The sequence below is a fragment of the Colletotrichum abscissum genome (genome assembly GCF_030869225.1).
Source record: "Colletotrichum abscissum strain IMI 504890 chromosome Unknown Scaffold_2.1, whole genome shotgun sequence".
Lineage (NCBI taxonomy): Eukaryota > Fungi > Ascomycota > Sordariomycetes > Glomerellales > Glomerellaceae > Colletotrichum > Colletotrichum abscissum.
In genome coordinates, this window is record NW_026850098.1 from 1,747,101 (window position 1) to 1,769,249 (window position 22,149).

At 52.7% G+C, this 22,149-nt stretch overlaps 5 protein-coding genes across 5 annotated transcripts; 1 reads left to right on the forward strand and 4 right to left on the reverse strand.

Annotated features, from left to right (window-relative positions):
• Positions 1-1,492: 1,492 nt before the first annotated feature.
• On the reverse strand, positions 1,493-4,347 carry CABS01_01251 (Rad4 transglutaminase-like domain-containing protein; the record flags this gene model as incomplete). The annotated part of the gene is made up of 2 exons (XM_060534631.1): positions 1,493-3,493; positions 3,550-4,347. 2 exons carry the CDS (start codon positions 4,345-4,347, stop codon positions 1,493-1,495), a joined length of 2,799 nt encoding a protein of 932 aa, XP_060401709.1.
• Positions 4,348-4,956: 609 nt separating this feature from the next.
• Positions 4,957-5,646, reverse strand: CABS01_01252 (dopa 4,5-dioxygenase; the record flags this gene model as incomplete). The annotated part of the gene is made up of 3 exons (XM_060534632.1): positions 4,957-5,234; positions 5,299-5,381; positions 5,465-5,646. The coding sequence occupies 3 exons, from the start codon at positions 5,644-5,646 to the stop codon at positions 4,957-4,959; spliced, it is 543 nt and encodes a 180-aa protein (XP_060401710.1).
• Positions 5,647-6,375: 729 nt separating this feature from the next.
• Positions 6,376-9,662, reverse strand: CABS01_01253 (uncharacterized protein; the record flags this gene model as incomplete). The annotated part of the gene is made up of 5 exons (XM_060534633.1): positions 6,376-6,545; positions 6,608-9,026; positions 9,119-9,405; positions 9,484-9,561; positions 9,620-9,662. The coding sequence occupies 5 exons, from the start codon at positions 9,660-9,662 to the stop codon at positions 6,376-6,378; spliced, it is 2,997 nt and encodes a 998-aa protein (XP_060401711.1).
• Positions 9,663-11,806: 2,144 nt separating this feature from the next.
• CABS01_01254 (CCR4-Not complex component) lies at positions 11,807-18,208 on the forward strand (the record flags this gene model as incomplete). Its single annotated transcript, XM_060534634.1, has 3 exons — positions 11,807-12,110; positions 12,170-18,105; positions 18,170-18,208. The coding sequence occupies 3 exons, from the start codon at positions 11,807-11,809 to the stop codon at positions 18,206-18,208; spliced, it is 6,279 nt and encodes a 2,092-aa protein (XP_060401712.1).
• A 1,118-nt stretch (positions 18,209-19,326) lies between these two features.
• On the reverse strand, positions 19,327-21,773 carry CABS01_01255 (uncharacterized protein; the record flags this gene model as incomplete). The annotated part of the gene is made up of 4 exons (XM_060534635.1): positions 19,327-19,674; positions 19,735-20,096; positions 20,161-21,318; positions 21,554-21,773. Coding segments are annotated over 4 exons (2,088 nt in total), but the record flags the coding sequence as incomplete, so codon positions are not given.
• Positions 21,774-22,149: the final 376 nt, after the last annotated feature.

Here is a 22,149-nt window from a genome sequence, read left to right on the forward strand (position 1 = left end):
TAAGCATCAGCTGGAAAGACGACGAAAGGTTGACGAGCGGATTGCGTCAAAATGAAGTCAGGACTCGTTGCGCGACGGGAAGCGGAAGGTGGACGTAGGAAGTCGAAGGCTCTTCGCGACGAGAAGAAAGCGCGTCAGTGGAAATGTGTAGTGCGAGTTCGTGCATGCACAGGAGCGCGTCGCGATTGCGTTGCACGACTAAGCGGTGAGTCCTCGAGCTCGAGGCAGGCTTCAATTCACTGTTTTAAAAAAACTATGTGTTTAGTATCTGTACTCTCTAGTATTTTGCAAAGCTTTTTCTCTTGTCTCCCTCGTTGCGACGCGACAATTGTGAATGGTAGCTTGCGTTCTCAAAAGTTTTCCCATCCATTCGCGCGACAAGCTCCAGGTAGGGGCGAGTCGCGGAAGTCAGCTGTGATGCGAGCAGTTCTGTAGCCATCGTCAATCGCAATAGTGCGACAACGATGGCATCTGCGAGGGTTTTGATTCATCGCAGCAGTGCCGCCGCAACAGCAGCAAGTCGCTCGAGTGATAACGCGCGTGGGGGTTGAGGGGAAATAATGAATCGGGCTGACTGACCTCTGCTCTCTCTTCAAAAGATAGTCCGACGCGGGCTGTCGTGATGGATCTGCTTAGCAGGCGATCTGGTGGACGGAATAGGAAGAACCAGGCAGCCGATGGAGGTTGGAAAGGCGTTGATTGATCCGGATTGCGCTGGAGTTTTGACCTTTGGGATTCTCAATCAGCACAGGGCGGGCTTTCCTGGTTCGTCAGGGTTTGTTCGGGACCGGGGACGTGGACACTCTGCGTCTCGCATGGGCCCGACGCGCTTGACTGGAAGAATTTTTTTTCTGGAGATGCCGGGAAAACCACTGGGGACGGGCAGTGGAACTGTGGAAGTGGGGGAAGGTACGTAAGGTCCGTACAGAAGATGGTACCTAAGATACCTTAGGTACCTAGGTAATGTGCCACCCACCATCGTTGAAAATACATAACCGTTCCTATCCGTCCGTGCGTCATCGAATCGAGGAGCTTGGGCCACCTCACTGGCTCGACCTCTTGACAGGCGTCCCTCTAGATCTCTACGAATTCAAACACAAACTAACAATTACGGGTCAGGTATGAGGAATAGCACTTAGCTAAGGTAGGCTGTGAACCCGCGAAGAAACATATCCATCCTCTCGAGTGCGAGTTGACGTCAGTACATGTGTTCGTACTTTTGTAAGGAGTAATGGCAGGTAGCTGTACGATGATTCGACGCTGTTCCCCTTACTTCAATAAGTCAATAAATTTAACAAGGCGACGCCGTAGAGAAAAACGAGACATCTTTGTACTCACATCAACTCGCACTAATTGTGATGACCAGGTAGGTAGCCTGGTCTCTATCTTCAAGTTGTTCTAGGCGCAGCAGGAAAGTGGTTCATGCCTCGATAGTCGTATTCGGCTTTCTGTAGGGTATCAAAGCCTTTCGGCCCATCCACCAATCCTAATCCTAATCCACCAGGAATCCGCTACCGTTCTCATCTTCCTCCATATCGTATTCCTCAGTCACATCGCTCAGCACATCTTCGACCTCATTATCCTCTTCTGCCCCAAGACTTTCCTTCCTTTGACTCTCAGGCCTTGCCTCAACCCCATCAGTTCTCTCAACCGCATCAATGTGACCAAACTCCTCATCAGTATCAACCAGGAAACCGCCTCCGTCAACCTCCATCCCATTATCTGCGGCGCGCTCACCCATATTCTCGTTGTGGGCAGCAGAATGAACACCTCTCTCTAGATCAGAGCCATTTGTGCTCTCCCTTGCATCGGCCCTGCCCGCGAGTCCCGCACTGGTCCATGTCTGCGCAACGTCGTCAACCATGACGCTGTCTTCAATGAGGAAACCTCCGCCCTCCCCTGTACCGCAGCTGTACGGCCCCTTATCTATGTCGGTCCGGACGAATTCGGTCAGCTTTCTTTCTTCCTCGGCCCGCTCCGCGGGTTTGACGCCTGCCCACACGCGCTCAAAAATCCGGAGCGCCACAAGAAACCGTCTCCAAGTCCGGATGGCGACCAAGGATCGCTTGCTTTGCTCTTCCTGTGCGTCGACATCCTCGAACCCAGTCATCACTGCACGCACAGCTTCCTCATACTCCTTCGCAACCACGACGCCGTTAAAGACCGCAGTCCCGTGTTTGCCCTTAAATTGGAACCCTGACAGAGCTGGCGCGTAATCGACCCCTAGAACGTAGGCGGCTCTAGCAGCTGTGTCGAACTCGTCACGGATGTGGACCCCTCCCTCGGGTACCATGCTTTCCACATATATGTCGATGTTACCAAATTTGTTCTTCGGAACTCGCCCATTGACGACCGGTGATGCGCGGTAAATATCCGTCTGATCCTGCGTGAAGACCGGCATTCCTGCGGCATCACGTTCGTCCCCACCGTAACCGTCGTCGGCGTACTCGCCCAGTTTCGCATTGGACCTTCGCGGCAGAAATTTGATTGGAACCTCCATCGGCTTGACTTCGCGCCCCATGCGATACCACTTGTCCCTGCTCCGGGCAATTCGAACGTCCCTACGTCGATATACTTTTTCCAGCGGAGCCCTGCTACCTGCTGCTACCGTTCCTGCCGGCTGCGCGCCTGGCGTAAAGACTTCATTGCGCCTCAGGTGCCTCTCCAACGCAAATACCGGATGGTCTTTAAAGTCTGCCACATTTCGCGGCATCGGTTCGCGTGCTTCCATCGCACTCAGCTCGGTATTTTCAATTTGGTCAAGATCGGTCAGGCGACGCCGGCTGAACGGCTTCAATGCTTTCCGCCACCAACCCTCGCCATGCTCTATCACTGTCTCAATGCGCAGACGACGTGTCTTGGCCGTGTATGCCTTGGCATATCGCCTCGTGACGTCTCGAACTGTGCCATCAGTGTCGAAAGCCATGACATATGTCATAGAGTTCTCCTTGTCGGTTGCCGGGGGTTCCAACTGTCTGGGTTTCCACTTGGAGTTTGTTACCAGAGGGTCTACGGGCTGCCACTTCTGGTGGCCCACGTCTAGCACTTCCACCCAGTATACCGGGAAGCTCGACTCGCGAATCTTCACGGGACCCTCAACCTGTTGCCGCAGAGTCGGTGAAGATGATGTTGTTGGCAGCTTGTAGGCAGCGGCATTTGGGTGACCCAATCGACGGAGCGGTGAAGTCAAGACGGATGCCGAAGACGAAGGTTCCTCGACAGCCGACTTGTATTGTAGCAACTGGGACCTTATTTTCTCCTCCTTGGTAGGCTTGTTCGAGTGCTTTGCATCTCTGGGCCTTGGCAGAGAGGGACCGGCTGAACCAAAAGACAGCGGCTGTAATGAACAAACCAATCGCGCACGAACTCCTACTGCCCTTAGCAAAGCACAGTATAACTGTGCGCCAGTATCTCGAGACCCTGACAACTTTCTCGCTGCGTCTCTGAAGTCCGAACGGTCTAAGCATGAATCCATGTTGCTAGGTGGCTCATACTAAGGCAAGAGGATTAGCATGTTGCTTCGAGTGCAGTAACCTGGCACAGACTCACGTTTTCCAAATGGTCAGGATCTTCAGCCCATAGTGGTCGACGCAGGCCCCGTTCAGTTATTTGGAATTTGGATCTGAATATGGCTCCAGCCTGTTCGAGGCCGTTCTTTAGGGACTCTGTTTGTCCAAATTGGGGAAGATCAGGGCCTGGTGTCAAGTAGCCAATAATTTTTTTCGAAAGCAGAGGACGCAAGGTCTTGTGAACCTGTTCATCATCACACCAACGATTTCTGAGGGCACAGTGTAGCAGGAGACACAGCAGATGAGTCTGGTGTATCGTGATGCGCCGCTGCTTCTCTTCCTTTGTCACTGGCTTTCGTTTGTTGGCACCTTTCCTTGTGACGCTCGTCGCATTGACATGCTTTGATAGATTGAGAGTCAGTTTTTGGGATTCTTCCTGAGTCTCTTGAAAGTGGCGTATGTCTCCATAGGCAACATTGGCGAAATTGCTAGCCTCCTCATTTCCGACTTCTTCTTCGGTGTCATCATCAAGATCATCCTCCTCGTCGTCGGAATCTCGGTACATGGTCTGGACGGTCGCCGGAGGCAAAATCACGTCTTCAAACTCAATGTCTGCGTCTTCGTCGTCCTCCCCAGATCCCTCCTCTTCTGTGGCCTGTGACTTCACGGCCTCTGCTTTTCCTTCCCCAGGTCGCTTTAGTCTTTTAGCTGGGGGCTCTGAGAATGCTGGAGAGCCAGCGTCCGCAGCAGCCTCCATCAGCATTTCTTGATAAACATCCGGTACGTCGGACTTTGCGGCCCTGGGCCGGGTGGCCCTGGTTCGTTTCCGGCCCGCCATTGTGGCTCTGGTTGGTGTGGATGTTTATATCAGGTTGGGAAGCCCATACGCAGTGGACGCAGGGGCAGGCGAGGCAAGAGGACGCAAAGTAGGTAAGGTAGGTGGTTGAAATCAGGGTGTCTGCTGCAGAATGGTTACAGTGAATAAACTGTGATTAGATATATTCTCGCCTACTTTAGGTATCTTCCACACATAGGTACCTCCCGTAGATACCTTGCGGCAGGGCAAGTTATTGGGTTGAAGACTCTGTAAGTGAGTTAAGGGAAGGTATCGGTAGGTAAAACTTGAATATCTCAAGATGAGATAGGTAGGCAGAATGAATTGAGTACTTGGTCGCTGACAAACCATGAGACATGACGTCATTGCAGCAGTAGCAGCATCCCGTACTCCGTAGGCAGCAGGGCGAAATCAAATCGCCGGGTCACTCAAAGCCACGTGACCTTGGGCCGTTGCCTAATCACCTTGCTAATTTCTCAACAACTGTGCCGTCTTGAAGGTACAGAGTCACTTCGAAGTTCATGAGGTAATACACATGACAAGGTACCTTAGGTAATACGAAACGACATGGAAATAAAGGATTTACTACTTTACGCTGTCCTTTCCGCACGGCTAGTTTTTATTGCGGTAGAAAATAGTGGTGTCCAGAGGCAACCTGTCGCCCATCCATGTAGCTCTTTGTGTGTGATTGCGGAGTTCCGTGGCATTGTGGTCAATGCCTTCCTCGACTGTGTTGGGATGAATAAGAACGGAAAGAGGACCTCGATATATGGTCAACCATGGTATGAATGCGCCAAACTGTGCTGGCGTGAAGATGTTGACTTCAAACATGGCCACGGGGTGGGGGCCAATGGGCTTTTCCCAGAATCGATAGATTCTCAGCTCTGGGACTGGACGGGGAAGCAAATATCAGCCATACCTTTCTCTAGAGCCAGATCAGTCGCAGACACTTACATTCTCTCCGTATACGTTCCCAAAGGTCTCTGGCATGCTTTACTTGTTCTGGGTTGCTCTGAAAATGGTAGATGTGGACGTCACTGCAGTGCGTACAGGAGGTTAGCACCATAAGCGCGAAGCAAGGTACTCTGAGGTAGGTACGTCGCAATGTTGGGTCCCTTACAAGCCACCTTGTCTCCCAGTGTCTAGGGGAGCTGGAAACTCCTCATAAGTCTTGCTCAATCCCTCCCGTGGTGGGTTCCTGAAGCTCTTGCCATCCTCGTTGAGCTCGGTTGGCAGCGGGGGGGCACTTTCGTACCCCTCGCGAGGGGAGATGTAGGTATAGAGCGGAGTATTGGCGGCCATTGCAACTCTGTCTCCTTTGACTGAGGTAAGTATGTAGCGTCTTACCAGCTAAGGATGTCAAGTTTGAAGTTAGTTTTGAAGGTTGAATACAAGGAAAACCGAAACTTAGTGGATTGGGCCTTCATGAACTCGGAATAAGAACAGCACACCCTTTGACTTATATACACACATGTCAGGTAACACACCGTCCTGATTGTCAGACGTCCAACTCAGTATTGCGCTGTTTCGCGGACGCCACTGTTGTCGGTCAGCACGCGATGGGATCCACTCACTTTCTAAGCAACCGCGCGCGCAGAAAACACTAAGGTGTGGGCAGACTCCATTCGGCATGGTCGCTCTTTGCGTCGACATACGATCAATCTTTCATTGACGCATGTATCCGTACATGTTGTCCCAACTCCCAAGGACGCCGCACCTCCGCTCCCTCGCGTCAATCTTCACCAAATTCAATCTGCGCGGATCAAGAAAGCCCACTGCCTATAGCGCAAGTACAAATGTAGTGTTCACTCTCATTCATTAAGTGCTCAGTTTGTCTGTGGAGAGGACCAACATTCTCAGCCAAGCGCAAGTATACAGCATCATCGGAAACCGAAACTCCAAACCGCAACAAGACATATCCCAAAACTACGTATCAAAGCTCGAAAACTCCCGAGAATCTCGCTCATGTCATGAATCTTCATCAACTCGGCCATTCGTGTACCACTCTGCTCCCTGAGAACCCCAACTTCTCTAACACGGCTGAAGGTAATTGCTTGGGACCAGCCCCATGCGTCCATTACTCCCGTGAATTTCAGCTTCCCACCACCCGTCGTCTTGGTGACGCAGGACGGCAAGAAGGTCCCCCTTGGAAAATCCTAGTTCTTCTGGGATGGCTGCCTGGTAAACGTACAAAGCCCTTGCTGCAACCTAGTTAGCACCGTCTTCTTCTTCTCCGCCTTCTTGTTATAGGGCTAGCACTTACCAAAATGCAAAATGGGCCGGCCATCTCGAGTATATTGCCGAGATGGGTCTGCCACGCTCTTGCTACGCTGTCTCGACTCGCCTTGTCCCGGTGGTCCGCCGCCTTCGTAGAGTCCCATGGCCCGATTGCTGGAGCTCGTTCCAGGTCGACTCCCACCACGGCCACGGACTGATCCATAGCCCTCATCACCTACAGGCGCGAGTTGGACAGCTAATTCATTGGCGACATGGCTGCTGCCCGGTCTCATCTTCTCCAAGTAAGGAACCGGAGACGCCGCTCTCGACATTGAGTTAGGTGACTTCTGGTAGTAGGGCTGTTCTGACCCCCTTCTGGGTACGTTGCTCATTCGTGATGAGCCTCGCCCCAGAGAACCTTGCGGATTAGGAGACGCTGATCGGTAACCACCTCGAGTATCCTCGGCTGGCCCAGCTCTCGGCGAAGCAGTGCGAGGGGTGCTTCTGTAGCCGCTTCGCATGTCTTCCGTTGGTGCAGTTCTCGGGGAAGCGCTTCGAAGGGGGGCAGGTGATGCTGCCCGAGGAACGTCGCTACCTCGTGTCATTGGCCGCGAGCTGGCCGTTCCACCGTAGCTTGACCCAGGGCGGTTGGCCGGGTTGAACATGCTACGGGTCTGGTCGGTAAATTTGGCCGATGTCTCTTTCATGGCCTTTGCTGTCACCGCCTGGGGTGGTACTCCAAGTCTCTGCACGACTTGCTGATCATAGGGTGGCGGCGTGCCTCGAAGTCCTCCGGCCGTTGCATTGCTGCTTCCCACCGCCGGGACCGACCTGGAGAACGGCTGGGAACCGGGCGTCGGAGTAGCAATGCCGTGATAGCGGTCTGCTGAAACGCGCACGCTGGACTGCTTTCCTACGCCAACCCCCTTGAGCTCGGCCAGGGCTAGGGCAATTGGATCCGTCTCAGGCTGAGCGGCCGGAACATTGGATCCCTTTCTCTTCTCCAAGTCTGGAGTTGTGACGGAAAAAACATTCTGCCCAACGTTCAATGCGAGACTAGCATTTGCATCAATTGGCTCTGGGCTCATGGTTGATCTGTCTCCTAGCAGGTTCGATGTCTCCTGAGTCTGCAGTTGGGGCCTTCGAGCCGGACTTCCTTGAGTTGTCACTGGGTGCCAGGTGTTTCTGGTCGCCGGCGAGCCTGGTGATTCCTTTGTGCTCTTGCGACGGAATGGACTATGATTTTGGAAGAAGCCACTCCGTTTCTTGAGAACTTGTTTATCCGAGACAGGAATTCCACTCACTGGTTCCTGCTTAAGAGGCGATACTTTACCGCTTGCTGGCTCTTGGCTTGAAAGCGAGGTTGGGTTCGAGTAATCGCTGAGGGAATCGCGGCTCGAAGGCCTGGCTGAGGGCGGGTGCGAGCTACGCTCCGAGGGTGGGCCGGTACGGCAAAGCATTGTCATGCCGTCGAGAGGGTACGGATCATGAGGGACTGGTGCAAATGATCCACGCTGACTCATATCAAGAGAAGGCCGGCTTGGTTGCTGCTGCTGCTGTTGAGCCGGAGGGTGAGCAGCCGGGGCTGCCTGCCGCGATTTGTCCAAAGGTCTCTGTACAGCAACTGGTGCTTCGCGAGTATGAGGGGGTAAGATTTCTCGCCGACCCGTGTCTTGCAGATAGCTCCTTGCGGTTGGGCTCGCATCCTTGTGGCCCGAATCTAATCCAAACCCTCTGGAAGAGGAGCTGGCATCCTTTGGTGCTGTGTCATGAGCGAGTTGCCTAGTCGTAGGAGGGCTTGCATCTTGACGCCTTGAATCAGGAGCAACAACGGTTCTGGGAGTAGCCGAAGGTGGATCTTTGTGTCCTAGGTCCTGAGCAAGACTTGAATTGGGATCGTGGTGCGATTCGTATGTAGAGGGTTGCGGTGAAGATGATCTGAATGCCGGGTTTATACTCCTTGGAAATTGGGCAACGGAGTAGCTGTCGTCGTCCGACGTTTCCGATTGCGTGTCGTTAACATCTCCTCGACAGAAATTGATGTACTTTGGCGGATCTGGGATCTCTTGGCCCGTTCCTTGTTCTTTGATGAAGCTGATAATGTCCGTTTCAACATCCATGGTCTCCAGTGACAAACGGATCTTCTCGCAAGAGGCATCATCGCTGACGCAGACAGTGGAAGATATGTTGGCGAACGTCCACAAGCTACTTTTTGTGAAGTCGAGACGCTCTTCCTCCAAATCTTGGAACTTGTCCGCAGCTGCCTTCCACTCTCGATTCCACCTCACTGTCGTGTCCTCAAGTGCCTTCACAGCATTCTCGTACTCAGTATTAGACGTCGCAACGCTGATCTGCGTCTTCTCTAGCTTCGCCTTATTCTTCCGCTCCTCTTGGCCCATAACCATGTGACCCTGAGCGAGGTAGCCCTTGATCTTGAGACACTCCTGCTCGAATCGGTCCCGCGTCTATCGTATTCGTCAGTGCGTGACTCGTCTCGAGACCCGACCCCGGAAGACTCATGGGCCAATTCGGATTTGGGGGCATCATCAGAACTGACCTTATTGACGTGCTGTGTTTGTTGTATCTTCGTCTTAAGGATCTTCTCAATGCCGTTTTGCACAATCTTCCTTCTCTCCTTCATACCACCCGCGAAAGCGGCAAGAGGCTCTTCCAATTCTGTCTTCATTTGCGCTGCGATGTTCTGATGTTGCTTCGCCATCGATTCGACCTCGCCTCGAACGGTGTCGAGGGAAACCTTCAGACTTCCTGACTCATGGGATCCTAATGATTTTCGACACAAAGAGAGTAGTTTTCGGGAGTATTCGTCTTCGATAGAGGCACGAGCTGCACTGGACATTAGCTTTCGGCTGTGACAGATCCAGTCGTGTTACTTGCCGCTGTAGAAAGATTTCAATTCATCACATGTTTGCTTCGCAGCGAGCATGCGGTCCAGCAAAGGGCCTACACCAGCATCTTCCTTTCCCCAGAAGTTGTTCGCAACTAAATGTCGGGTCGGTAAGCTCCTGCTTTGCTGCAGACATATAGAACCCCAACATACATGATAGAGCCACACTTGGCCCATCCGCCATCGATGTAGGCATGATGCCTACGAGTGCGTTAACGCCTTTAAATAAGGAACAGACTCAAGAGAGGTATGGCGTTGCATGCGGTCGATCCGGGCTACTAAATAGTAGAAAAATGAATCAAGGTTCATTAACAGCCTTTGGGTATCTTTGCGCACAACCTCAATGTGTCGCTTCTGAATTTTGGTGTTGGAAAGCTGGAGTTGATTGAGAGCCACGTTGGCGTCAATAGCTGTATTCGGGCGACGGGTCGGTCGATTGATGAGCAGACGGCCAAGGTAATATTGTTTGGTACCGTTGCCGAGTAACCATTTCATTACATAAGGCGACCTACTCAAGTGTCAGTGGATGGCTAGGCTGAGTTTAGCGTGTTCGTACGTCAAGCATGTCTGCCTTAGGGAAATCACCTGTAATAAGGTATCCGTTTCGGTAGCAAAGAAAGTACCTCAGGCGGGCAGGACGAGAGCGGGGGTGGTAGGCACCTTAGGTACCAAGGCAGGCAGGCATACTACGTAAAAGGCCCAAGGGCATTCGGGGTAGTTAGCCCAATACTGAATGCCTTCGCAGTAAGTACCTTCCTAGATGCCTCTCCCTGTGAGGGTGCTATCTTAGTTACTTCTCCCCAGGTCGAGACCTCTGGCAGGTCACGTGCAACCATAGGCTCTCCAGCAGTACGGAAATTGGATACCTTACCTACCTATCTACCTTGGTATCTTCGTTGAATCAAGCACTAAAGAGGCCAGCTTACGTCTAGAAGAGACTCGATATCTTTCTAACCGAGCTACCTTAGGGTCATGCCTACCTGCAGCGCGCCTAGACGTGCCAAGGTACCTAAGGTAGGTAAAGCATGTTGTCTGAGGGCCATCTACTTTTTTACAATGCCGGGCCGGCTGTATCTGGGCTGCCCTTGGTGCCTCAAGTATGACCGTCCTAGGCGGTGTAGATGCACACAGACTGTCACCTTGCCTACCTAACTGCGTAAGGCACCTTAAGGTACCTTACCTTAGGTACCTGCCTGGCCTGGGTAAGGTAGGTACCACCCGACCTTGCCTGGAGGTAGATTCCTGCCATCAGGTTCCTTACCCTCCCTCCACTGTATGCCTTCGCCCATGAGGTCAGGTACCTTAGGTAAGGCACATTTTCCCTTAGGTGCCGTCCATTCTCCGCCTTGTGCATGTCCAAGCCAATCCCCTACCGGCAACCATAGGTAGCCTCCACGTCCTCACGTACCTTTCAAACCAGCCAGGCTCTAATTTCTTCTCTTTTTGCGAAGCTGTCAAGCACCGTACGACAGACGTTCCCGATCGATCAACGTCGCATATTCTACGAACTCTCCCTCTCTCCATTCCCCTCCCATCCTCCTCCTCAACCTCCGGCAATAGCGAGCTAGTTCCAGAAGCCGTTCATCGATCCCCGCCCGAACATCGGTGGGCATCTTGATTGCGGTCTCGGTCGACCTGGCTCAAGTGCCAGGTCCCCTCCCCTCCTTTGCTCGATACCTCCATCGCATCAGCAACGATTCGGACACGGCCTACGCATCCTCGCCTCCACCCATTCATCTTCCTCGTCGCACTCGCGCATCAGCTGCGGCATTTGTTGCCCGCCTCGTCACGCCGACGGCCACATTCACAGTTCTGGAAGTGCTCGTCGTTGATGTGGGCGTAGTCGATCGCGAGATAGTTAGTTTGGTGGCTCGATAACGGAAGCCTCCAGCGAGGAAGTTGGTCTAGTCTGGTCTTGCTGTAGAACGGACTCCTCCTCCTTCCAAACTTCTTCCGCCCCGATACGCAATACTCTCCCATGGTCCCACAACCAAGGTCGGGATCATTCTCTCCACATCCTTCACAGACACTGCACACTGGAGTTTGGCACTCAACCTATCCATCACAATCCGCTGGGTTGACTGCAGGCGCAAGTCCAAGTACGAGTAGTCCGACAGGGCCAAGTTCCCTGGTCAAAATTGCTGTCGCCCAAGTATATCTCCTCCTCGGTGCTATCAAGGAAGACAAGGACCGCGCCAAGTGGGAGACACAAGCAGAACAACTACAAAAGGTAGCCTTCCCACCCACGTCGAGCTTGCAACCAAATTATTTCAAATTCGGTCTAACGCTAGATCATTGCTGATACGTAAACATCTTCCTTAGCTCATCAATGAACACGGAATGGAGGTCTTTGCGAAGTATTTTACGCGCCTTGTCGCTGCCCATGCTGGCCATATCTTCCACGGACATACACGGCCGGGAACCAATGGCAATTTTCACCTTCTCATGAGCGAGATGAAGAAGATTTCCCACGACGCCAATCAAGCCAACAAGATTGCTGAGTCTATCGAAACCGGCACAGAAGACTTGTTCCGTGACTTTGACATGTCAACTTTCATGGAAGCATTCAAGTTGGATGCTCTCGAAAAGACGATATTGGCGCTAGCCTTCAAGACAGGATCAAGGTCCGACCTCAAGACCAAGGGTTGGTTGTCCTATTGTCGTGGGAAACAAATGTTCCTAATGCTGACTACTCAAATCCAGCCGATGCCATCTTATCCACGAATTTCCCGACCTTCGTGAACATTCTTGCCCGGCGCGAACTAGAAGAGCACGCAGATTTGACCGATTCCTTCATCGCTGTACTCGTCGATCGCTTCATTCAGTATCAGCCACCAAACTTCAACGCCGCGTCCAAGTCCGAACTAGCCTACAAGGTCCAGGCAAGGTGGCACGGGGACCAGGCTCCGCCGCCCTCTGAAGTGCTTGCCGCGCTTGATTTGGTTAGAGTGCTGGCCGACAAACCTCCAAATGCTCTGGCAACATACATCCAAAGAACGGGCGGCGACTTTACTAGAGATGAGGAGAGTTGCGTCTCATACCTGCAAAGTCGGCCTCAGAATGTTCAGCTCAGTGAAGAGCAGGTGTCAATCGCCCTGACTTACAGCACTATCAGCCAGACACCCCGTTATGACCCGTCGATTCTTGCGGCAGCCCTCCGTCGAGTTCTACCTTCGTCATTTAGGTGGCAAGACGTGGTTTCATACTTCGATCAGCGATCCGCTCGAATCTCCTCCCGGCAATTTCTCCGTCTATACAATGCGTTGCTCCCGATCGCTGAAGATGATCAAACATTTGATATCCAGAAGCTATGGGGTGGAAACTGGGAACATCCAGAAACCCAACTGTCTTTCATATGCGCGTTCGCCTCACTTCAGCCGGATCAGCTTGACGCCAGTACAATCCCGGGTTTGATTCCAACGCTGACACTGGAAACCTACGTGCAATCTGCCCCAGAGGTTCAGCAACGCGCGGCGTTCGCGGCCAAGCACGCGTTGGTGTCTGTTGAGGCACTGTCGGCCGTGTTTCATGTTGCCCTTCACTCAGTCCACGCGTCGCAAAGCGTCGAAGCCAAGCGCCTGTTCCAGGAAGTCGTGGTACCTAACCTAGACATCTTCGTCGTTTCCGCGTTTGGAGTGCCGAAACCATGGCCAACGATGGCAGTCGATACGCTGAACTCTCTTTTCGAAAGCTTCCTCTACAAACGATCAACGGAATATGATTTTGTTCTCGACAGCCTGTGGAAGAAGGACAAGGAGTGGGTGATTCAGCGGCTGATTGAGGCACATGCCATTAAACCAACCGACCTTCCCTTGATTTTTGAGCATGCCTTGAAACACAAGTGGCTCGACGAGCTTGTATACCTATCAAATGGGTTTGGACTCGATCTTGCAGCGCTTGCTCATGCCGAGGGTTATCTTGACTTGGTTAATTGGGCGCGACTCAACTCCGAGAGAAGCAACGAGATTGCGCGGTCTTTGCTCCAGTTTTTGCTGATCAAAGCAAACTTGGAATTGCAATTCCAGCGCCCCCCTGATGGCCAAGCTGCCGTCAAATCTAGTACCACTCTCCAAGTGAGGACAGTGGCTGCTTTTCTGCAAATTCTGGAGGACTTTCTCCCCAAGACTCCCTTGCAGGATCTCATCATGGTGCAGCGATCTTGCATCACGGTCTACCCTAGATTGATCAACTATGGCGAAGGCTTCGACGATATCATTGACGCCAACGGCAAAGATGGGAACGCCTTGCCTACCGGGGCCAACAGTAAGATGGAAGAACATTACAAGAAGATGTACGGGGACGAAATTCAAGTCCGCAACATCGTCGAGGTCCTGGATCGGTACAAACATTCTCGCGATCCTCTAGATCAAGACGTGTTCGCATGCATGATCCACGGCCTGTTCGATGAATACGCTCATTATGTCGATTATCCCTTAGAGGCACTCGCAACAACCGCAGTGCTTTTCGGTGGCATCATCTCCCACAAGCTTATCTCGGATCTCCCGCTCAAGATTGGTCTTGGCATGATTCTTGAGGCTGTCAGAGACTATTCCCCAGAGGATTCGATGTACAAATTTGGACTGCAGGCCCTGATGCAACTGTTTTCTCGCTTCCGGGAATGGCCCGGCTTCTGTCGACAATTGCTGCAGATACCCGGCCTACAAGGTACCGAGGCCTGGAAGAAGGCTGAAGACGTGGTTCGAGACCACGAGGATGAGCTTGCACGATCGCGCAACGGCGTTATGCCTTCAGCTCATGTCAATAGCGAGTCTCTTTCGAACGGTAACGTACCCGAAGGCAGACCGACGGATCGTCAACCGCAGCCCTTCCAGTCTATCAACGCATCTGACCGTTCGCCTGGAGTCGATTGCGAGGAGCCATCAAGCGATACACAAGGCAAGATTCAGTTCGTACTGAACAATCTTACCGAGACCACCCTTCAAACCATGTGTCAAGAGTTGCGGGAAATTTTGGAACATCGTTATCAGCAATGGTTTGCAAGCCATCTGGTCGAGGAGCGAGCCAAGATGCAGCCTAATTATCACCAAGTCTACCTTGAACTGGTCAAGCTGTTCGAAGACAAGATTCTGTGGGGAGAGGTTTTGAGAGAGACGTACGTGAGCGTGGCTCGTATGCTCAACTCGGAGGCCACCATGCAGAACTCGACCGAACGGTCACACCTCAAGAATCTTGGAGGCTGGCTTGGTCTTCTCACTCTGGCTCGCGATAAGCCAATTAAGCACAAGAACATTGCCTTCAAACAGCTCTTGATCGAGGCTCACGACACGAAAAGGCTCATCGTGGTCATTCCCTTCGTTTGCAAAGTCATTCTCCAGGGAGTCAACTCAACCGTATTTCGGCCACCGAACCCATGGTTGATGGATATCATTCACTTGCTCATCGAGTTATATCACCATGCTGAGCTGAAGCTCAATCTCAAGTTCGAGATTGAAGTGTTGTGCAAGGGTCTTAACCTTGACCACAAAAGTATCGAGCCTTCCGGCGAGATTCTCAACCGTGCCGCTGTCGAAGATGCACAAGAGCTGGTTTCCCAAGACGCTTTGGAGACGTTTGAAAATCTTTCCCTTAACGGGATTTCCACGGGTGTCACAGCTGGCCTCTCTCCTCAGGTCATTGCTGCATCAATCCCAGATCTTGGCCCGCTCATTCACATTCCGCCTACGAACGAAATGGTGGTAACGGCTACCCGACTGCACGAGATTGTTCGGACTGCTCTTACGCAGGCTTTGCAAGACATCATACAGCCTGTGGTAGATCGATCCGTCACGATTGCTGCCATTTCCACCCAGCAAATGATTCACAAAGATTTTGCGACTGAGCCTGATGAGAACAGGGTCAGGACATCAGCCATCAGCATGGTGAAGGCGACTGCCGGAAGTTTGGCGCTGGTGACCTCTAAGGAGCCGTTGAGAGCCAACTTCACAAATTATATGAGGAACTCATCTAATGATTTACCGCAAGGGTTACCGGAAGGCACTATCATCATGTGTGTGAACTCAAATCTTGATCTGGCATGCAACATCATCGAGAAGCAAGCTGAGGAGAGAGCTGTGCCGGAGATTGAGGAGATGATTGAGCCTGAACTGGAAGCACGCCGTCGTCATCGCCTTCAGCGCCCTAATGAGCCATATGTGGATGCCTCTCTCAGTCGGTGGGCGTGGACGATTCCCAACCCGTTCAAGTTGTCGCCAAGCATGGGCGGCCTCAACCCTGAACAGATGGCCATATACGAGGACTTCGCCCGCCAGCCTCGGACCACCACTTCTAATGCTCCATCTCACGTACCCTCCGCTTCTGATGCGACTAGATCGCTTGCCAACGAAGTTCTCCAAGACCAGTTCTCCACAGTACCCAGCCTGGGAGCTACGGCAGATGCACCAGCCGTTCAACACCTCGGCTCTCAGGTTCAGCAGTACGCCCCCGTTCACAATGGAGCGATGCCTACCGCGAGGCCCCAAGCATTCCAAATGGACGGCCGCGCTTTGATTGAACGCGTCCAGAAGCTTCTCATGGAACTGCAGCGCGTGGCGACCGAAGCGCGCGAGGAACACTTCGCCGACCTCCCGAGGCCACATCCCGTCCTAGATGTGGTTGATGCATTGGTTCAGCATATGATCAAGGCATCGCAGACTTCAGACGAGTTTGCTGTTTTTGCTGCTGATCAAATTATCCAGCTCATTTTCAGCCCGATTGATGACAACTTAGCCTTGGAAAGCCTGGTCCATGTCCTGGAGACGTTGCGGAAGATTTCTGGCCCAACGCTGAACAACCGCGTCACTGCCCACTTCCGCCAACAGTCTGGAGCCACCTTCCTCCAAATGCCACTTCTCGCTGCACTGCTGCGCACCGACCTCCTCGACTGGAGAAACATTGATTTATCCATGTCCAAAGCGCTGCAGCAAAGGAAAGAAGGCTCGCTAGACTTCTTAGACCAGATGGTTGATCTGACTCTCCTCGGCAGCCGGCCAATGGCGCTTTATGGCGACTTTGTTCGGACACTCGAGGCTGCCTGGTCCTGGATACAGGACGAGCCAGATTCCGCTATCGGACAGCGCTTGAAGGCGAAGCTCTCTGGTCAAACACTGCCTCAAACTGCGCAACAGGAGAGCGAAGGCGCACTTCAGCAGGACCAAATGGAATATGTTTTTGACGAATGGATCCATCTTTGCAACAACCCTGACGGATCGGAGACCTCGTCCATCATGTTCGTGCAGCAGATGCAAATCAGAGGTGTTGTCAAGAGCAAGGACGACCTTTTTGTTTTCCTCAGAATCGCAACAGACATGTCGGTGGACAGGTTTGAGCACTTCGTCCATTCGACGGGAACCCTGACGGATGCCTTCCTCGCTGTGGATGCCCTCGCAAAGATGATTAACATTTTTATCAGACTTCACGGTGAAGCACAGCCTACTCCGACGCCAAGCCGAGCGGTCTACTTGGATTCTGTCTTGGCCTTTATCACTCTCGTGCTTAACCATCACCATGTGAAGCGCGCGGATCACTTCAACCAGAGAGTGTTCCATCGTCTGTTGTCGGTTCTCCTTTACGAAATCAGCTCTACTGCAGAGCAGCTCCCCGAGTCAGAGAGATCGGAGCTGTTCCTGAAATTCGCTGCCAGACTCGCAGACCTCGGACCGAAATATCTTCCTGGCTTCGTTTTCGGCTGGCTCTCCCTCCTCCAGCATCGGGCTTTCTTGCCTGCAGTAATGAAGGATCGCTCCGGGTGGGTGGCGTTTACCAGACTCCTGCAATTGCTCCTGGAACATATTGGCGAACAAGTCAAAGCGATCGAGCCCTCCAATGTAGCGCGAGAGATTTATCGAGCCACCCTCAAGCTACTCGTTATTCTACAGCACGACTACTCGGACTACCTCGCGGCACACTCACATCAACTCGTAGCTAGTGTCCCTCCTCACTGCAAGCAGCTTCTCAACGCCATATTGACAGCGAACCCAGCAGCCCATCCTAAGATGCCGGATCCTTCGTTTCCCGGTCTGCAAGCTGATAGAGTAGATGGTGCCAGGGACTCCCCTGAATGTCTAGACAACTCTGCGTCTATTCTGCGCGACTTAGGCTTGCTCGATGTCCTTGACCACGCGCTGCAGAACGGCCCGTCTGAGGATACATTAGCACACATCACGCGAGCCATTGTCGAAAGCCAGCGACCTGATACCGGTTTTGGGCATGTGCCCATCAATGCCAATTTGCGAGTGGTCGAGGCGGTCACTCTTCATGTCGGCAACTATGCTGTCCAGCAGTCAACTCAGAAGGGTACGGATGTCTTCAATCCAGCCTCATCAGATGTGGCCACAATGTCCATCTTGCTTCACGAGCTGCCTCCTGAGGCCCGCTACTACCTCATCACCAGCATTGCAAACCAATTGCGGTTCCCCAATGCCCATACCAACTACTTCAGCCGTATCTTACTGGAGATCTTCGGCCAGGACATGAATGACCCTGAGGAGACGGAGATCAGGCAGCAAATCACTCGCGTGCTTTGGGAACGCCTGATCGGCTACTGGCCCCAACCCTGGGGTCTCATGGTGACAGTTGTTGAGTTGCTCAAGAACGAGAAGTACATGTTTTTTGATCTCCCATTCGTCAAGTCAAACCCAGAGGTAAGTGAAGCAGCTTGAGCCGACTCCGTCGACATTCACCCGTGACTAATGTCGCGCCAAATAGGTCATTGAACGCTTCCATGCCATTTTACAGCGCGCATAAGAAACTGTGGAGAGATTTGGCCCCAATCTGACAATCATGTCTATTCACAAGACAAGGCGATGGCAAGGTGTGTTCCTCGGATCAATCGCGGCACAAGACGGGCGGGAAAACAGGCGGATTGGGGGTTCACAAAAAGGAGATATGGGCGGTGATTCCTTCCACAGGGCGTTCTACATGGAAATCACGGAAAAGAACCTGTAGTATTTATGCTAATGTACGATAATGAGAATTCTGGTGGTATGTTGGACATTCCGACCTAGAAGCGTTTGGCCGTCATTCCCTATTCGTCCAAGCGGCGTCGTGGCGACATGAAAGAGATAAACACATTTAGTCCTCTAAGGCAACGGAGGCTCGGGGTCTCGAAACGAATTCAGGTACAGGTAATTGTGTGTGGCAGCCATGGTGTCCAAGGATCGAGTCAAAGTAGACCAAATAGACAATACCTTAGAGAGAGACCTTGACAAATAGTCGTGGTACTCTGTATCCTCAGCCTAGCCTCCGACCCCCACCCCCGGTTGGTCTTCTCGCTCTGCACGACTTCCATTCTCCCACTCAAATAGTCTTGCATACGCGCGAGAGTAGACATCCATTTCCACAGCGACCTACGACCAACAATCAAGGCAGAAAATTCTCTAAGCTACATCCTAATGATGATGTTGCCGAATACAACAGAGGCTGACCACAGGAAGACACAATCATGCTTGTCTTCGAGCGAACAAGGCGGTACCGATTCGTTCCCCTCCAAAGGTCTTTTTCTCAATACTTCGCACGGTTACTAATTCGAGATGCCTGTTTGATATGTATTCCTGGAAGTTGTGGCACAGAGTGCTACACAAAGATGTCCACCCAGCAAGTAGTACACACACAAGAATACACGTTTCTATTGAAAGCAGGCTGGGCCTCGCGACTTCCTGTGCGGTCATGACCTAGCTGAGTCGCCGCTGATTTGCCAGAACGGCATACAAAATCACCGAACAGGCCTTCTTCAGGACCTCTGACGCTTTTCTTATTCATCGCACTCGCCTGGCGTGGATATCGTCATGGACCCTCTCTACCATGTGACCCAGACTCCCGCAGCCCCTTTCATCCCTGATTGAACCAGTATAAGCGATTGAGTATCACAGCTCTTCCTCGTCGACATTGGTACCCGAGGTGGCCGGCGCATTTGTCTGTGTAGGGACCCCACGGTTCATGACATCGCTCAAACCTGAGTTATTTGACTGGGCTCGGATTTGATCATCGCCGCCAGAAATACTCGGCCGATGTTTCTTCAAGGGGCTCCCAATTGTTCCCTCTATCGTAGCGTCGTTGCTAGGGTCCTGGTTCACGCCCTCGGAAACATCGCCATTGCCTGCAGCGCTTGCAGCGCCAATCAACGGATTACCGAACGCGCCCGAGTTTACAGAGTTATTGGTGGCACCTGCGTTCTCGGAGCGGTCGGGCTCGGCTGAATGTGCTCTCTTAAGCTGTTTTATGAGGAGTCAGGTGCCAAGCTTACACAAGAGGATGTGGGGAGTAAAACATACTCGAATACGGTTCACACCATCAGCAAGCTCCCCTTGAGATCTAACGTCCTCGGGGGCGAGCTTGTTATTGATGTCCTTTTCATCAATATCCTGCATCTTTCCAAGAAGTTCACTCTCGTCGTCATCGTCGTCACTGTCGTCATTGAGAGCTCCCCCAATATTGCCATTGCTCTTCTTGCGGGCTTTCCGTCGTCTGGTGGCCTCTGTATCCTGGTCTCTGAAGGCAGAAAATCCAACGGTGCCAGAGGTCTTCAAGGGGCCGAGGCTTGAAAAGTCTAGCTGCCCAGACCGGCGTTTGGCAGATCCCGGCGTTGCCTGGGCTGCCTTTGAAGAAGCAATGATGCCAATCTTCTGGAGTTGCCCTACGCATTGTTAGCCGCTTAGAACGCAACATTATTACATTTCTTGAGAAACTGGCCGACTTACTCTCCCCGCGGTAGAAGAATGTGAAAGAAGCATATGGCTTGTCGGGGCCATCGATACCCGTCACGGTCTGAGTACTAATAGTCTTCGGATCCAACGTCTTGGGCTTGGCAAAGCTTGTAGTGTGCTCCACGTCAGCATCGACGCCGCTCTTCCCATTGCCTTGCTTTCCGGACTCCGCGTCATCGTCATCGTCATGAGCATCGAACTGTGGAGAGTATTCTCCTTTTTTTATTTCGCCAGAAGCAAGCACACGGAACATCAGCACCTTGATCTGTCCAGTTGCCTCGGGGATCTCGTCATCGTCGGATAAGGAGTCAGAGTCGTCTTCGCCAAAGACAGCCTCAACAGGAGATCCGTCCTCGGCACCGTAGCGCAGAGTGTCTCTGGGGCCGTTGGGGCCTTCCTCAACTTGCATGCTTGTCGCTCCAGTCGTAGTCTTTTGTCTCCTGCGTCGCTTCTCGAACTTTTGACGGCGACGTTCCAGCTTCTCTGCCGCATCGTGACCTTGAAGGTCCAAGCCGTTAAGCCAACGCTCCAAGCCGACTTCGCGGAATAAAAATTCGCGCTCAGCAAGACCTCCGCCTTCAGAATCGGGTACCTGAACCCAACGACTGTTGACCCAGGTCTCCTCACCCGGTCGCAGAAGCGTGGCGACTTCCTCCTTGGATCTTCCGTCAAAGTATATGTAGGCGGCTATCGTCTCATTCTCAGAATTGGTCATGGGAATATAGGGGTTGACGACTCCGGAGAACTTCGAAGGACCTTGAGCGGCGGTGGGCAGGCCTCCGACGAACTGGGGCTTGGGATAAGGGTTCGTCTCGGTGGACTTCGGAGTCGAGTACGGGATCGGCAAGCCGGGTGTCAAGAGGGTAATTGAAATGGCGAACTTGGCAGGCTCGGGCTTGTTCGAATCGGGGTTGATGCTTGGCTGAGGCACGGGTATATAGGTGCTGATGCGTGACAGTCGTGACTGCTTTTGCATACCATGCTCGGGAAGAGGAGCACCGTTGGCATGTATGCTAACGGCAATCCCTTTAAAGCAGGGCATGGCTGCGAAGCGGACTAGAGCGCGTAGAAGCGCCGCAGTCCGAGCAAGGAAGGAGAATGGGCGAAGGGCACCGCGGTCGCCAGTGACAATGCGGCGGTCTGAAGGTTTTCCTTGCGAACGCGGCAGTCAGGCAGCTTGGTAAAGCTGCGTAATGTTAGCTGAAGGCCGTGGTTTGGGTGAGTCGTTGGGTCGATAGTTCCGTGGGTGGTTTGCGGGATTCGGTGCGGCACACGGCGGACGAGGTGGGAATAGTGGGGGGTTGCTTCTTGCCTTGGTGGTTGTCGAGAGGGACGCAAGCAACGGTGTTTTGCAAGAGCGACTCAGTGGCTCAACGATGTCAAAAACCGCAGTGGCGGGTAGCGAGTAGACTGCAGCGTAACAAGGTGGCAGTTGATGCGACTATGGGGTCGAAGCTGAAGTAGAAATTGCTCTTCTTCACCGTCTCCGAATGGACCTGGTTGTGGTGGATCTGACGACCGGGGGCAATGAGACCTTGGGCGAGGAGGCCTAGGTACAAATGGTGCGCATATTGTCCCAACGACAGTGGAGAGACAGAGGTGCGGGATCTGGGAGAGAAAATTGTTGAAAAGTAGAAGATGATGCGGCTGAAAAATACCAGAGTATTGTTGGCTACAGCGTGATGTGGTCGAAGTTGGGACAAGGCTCAAGACAATGGCGGCGGCAGCTGGCGGTGTGGGAGGGCAAGGAAGCGACAAGATAGTGCCCTGGAGGGGAAATGTTGCTTGGCTGTCCCGTGTCCGTGCTTGGATGTTCCCGCAAGTGCAGCTTCCTACATCCGCTGGGATCAAGTGCACTGGTGCACTGTGGGGGGGCTGGCACTTCCGTCCACGAGGTAACACCATGGCAGTGGCAGGTTTTGGTATTCTAGGCCGCGACTTATTGCCTCGACTTACCTTAGCTCCGTACCAGCGCTCAGGTGC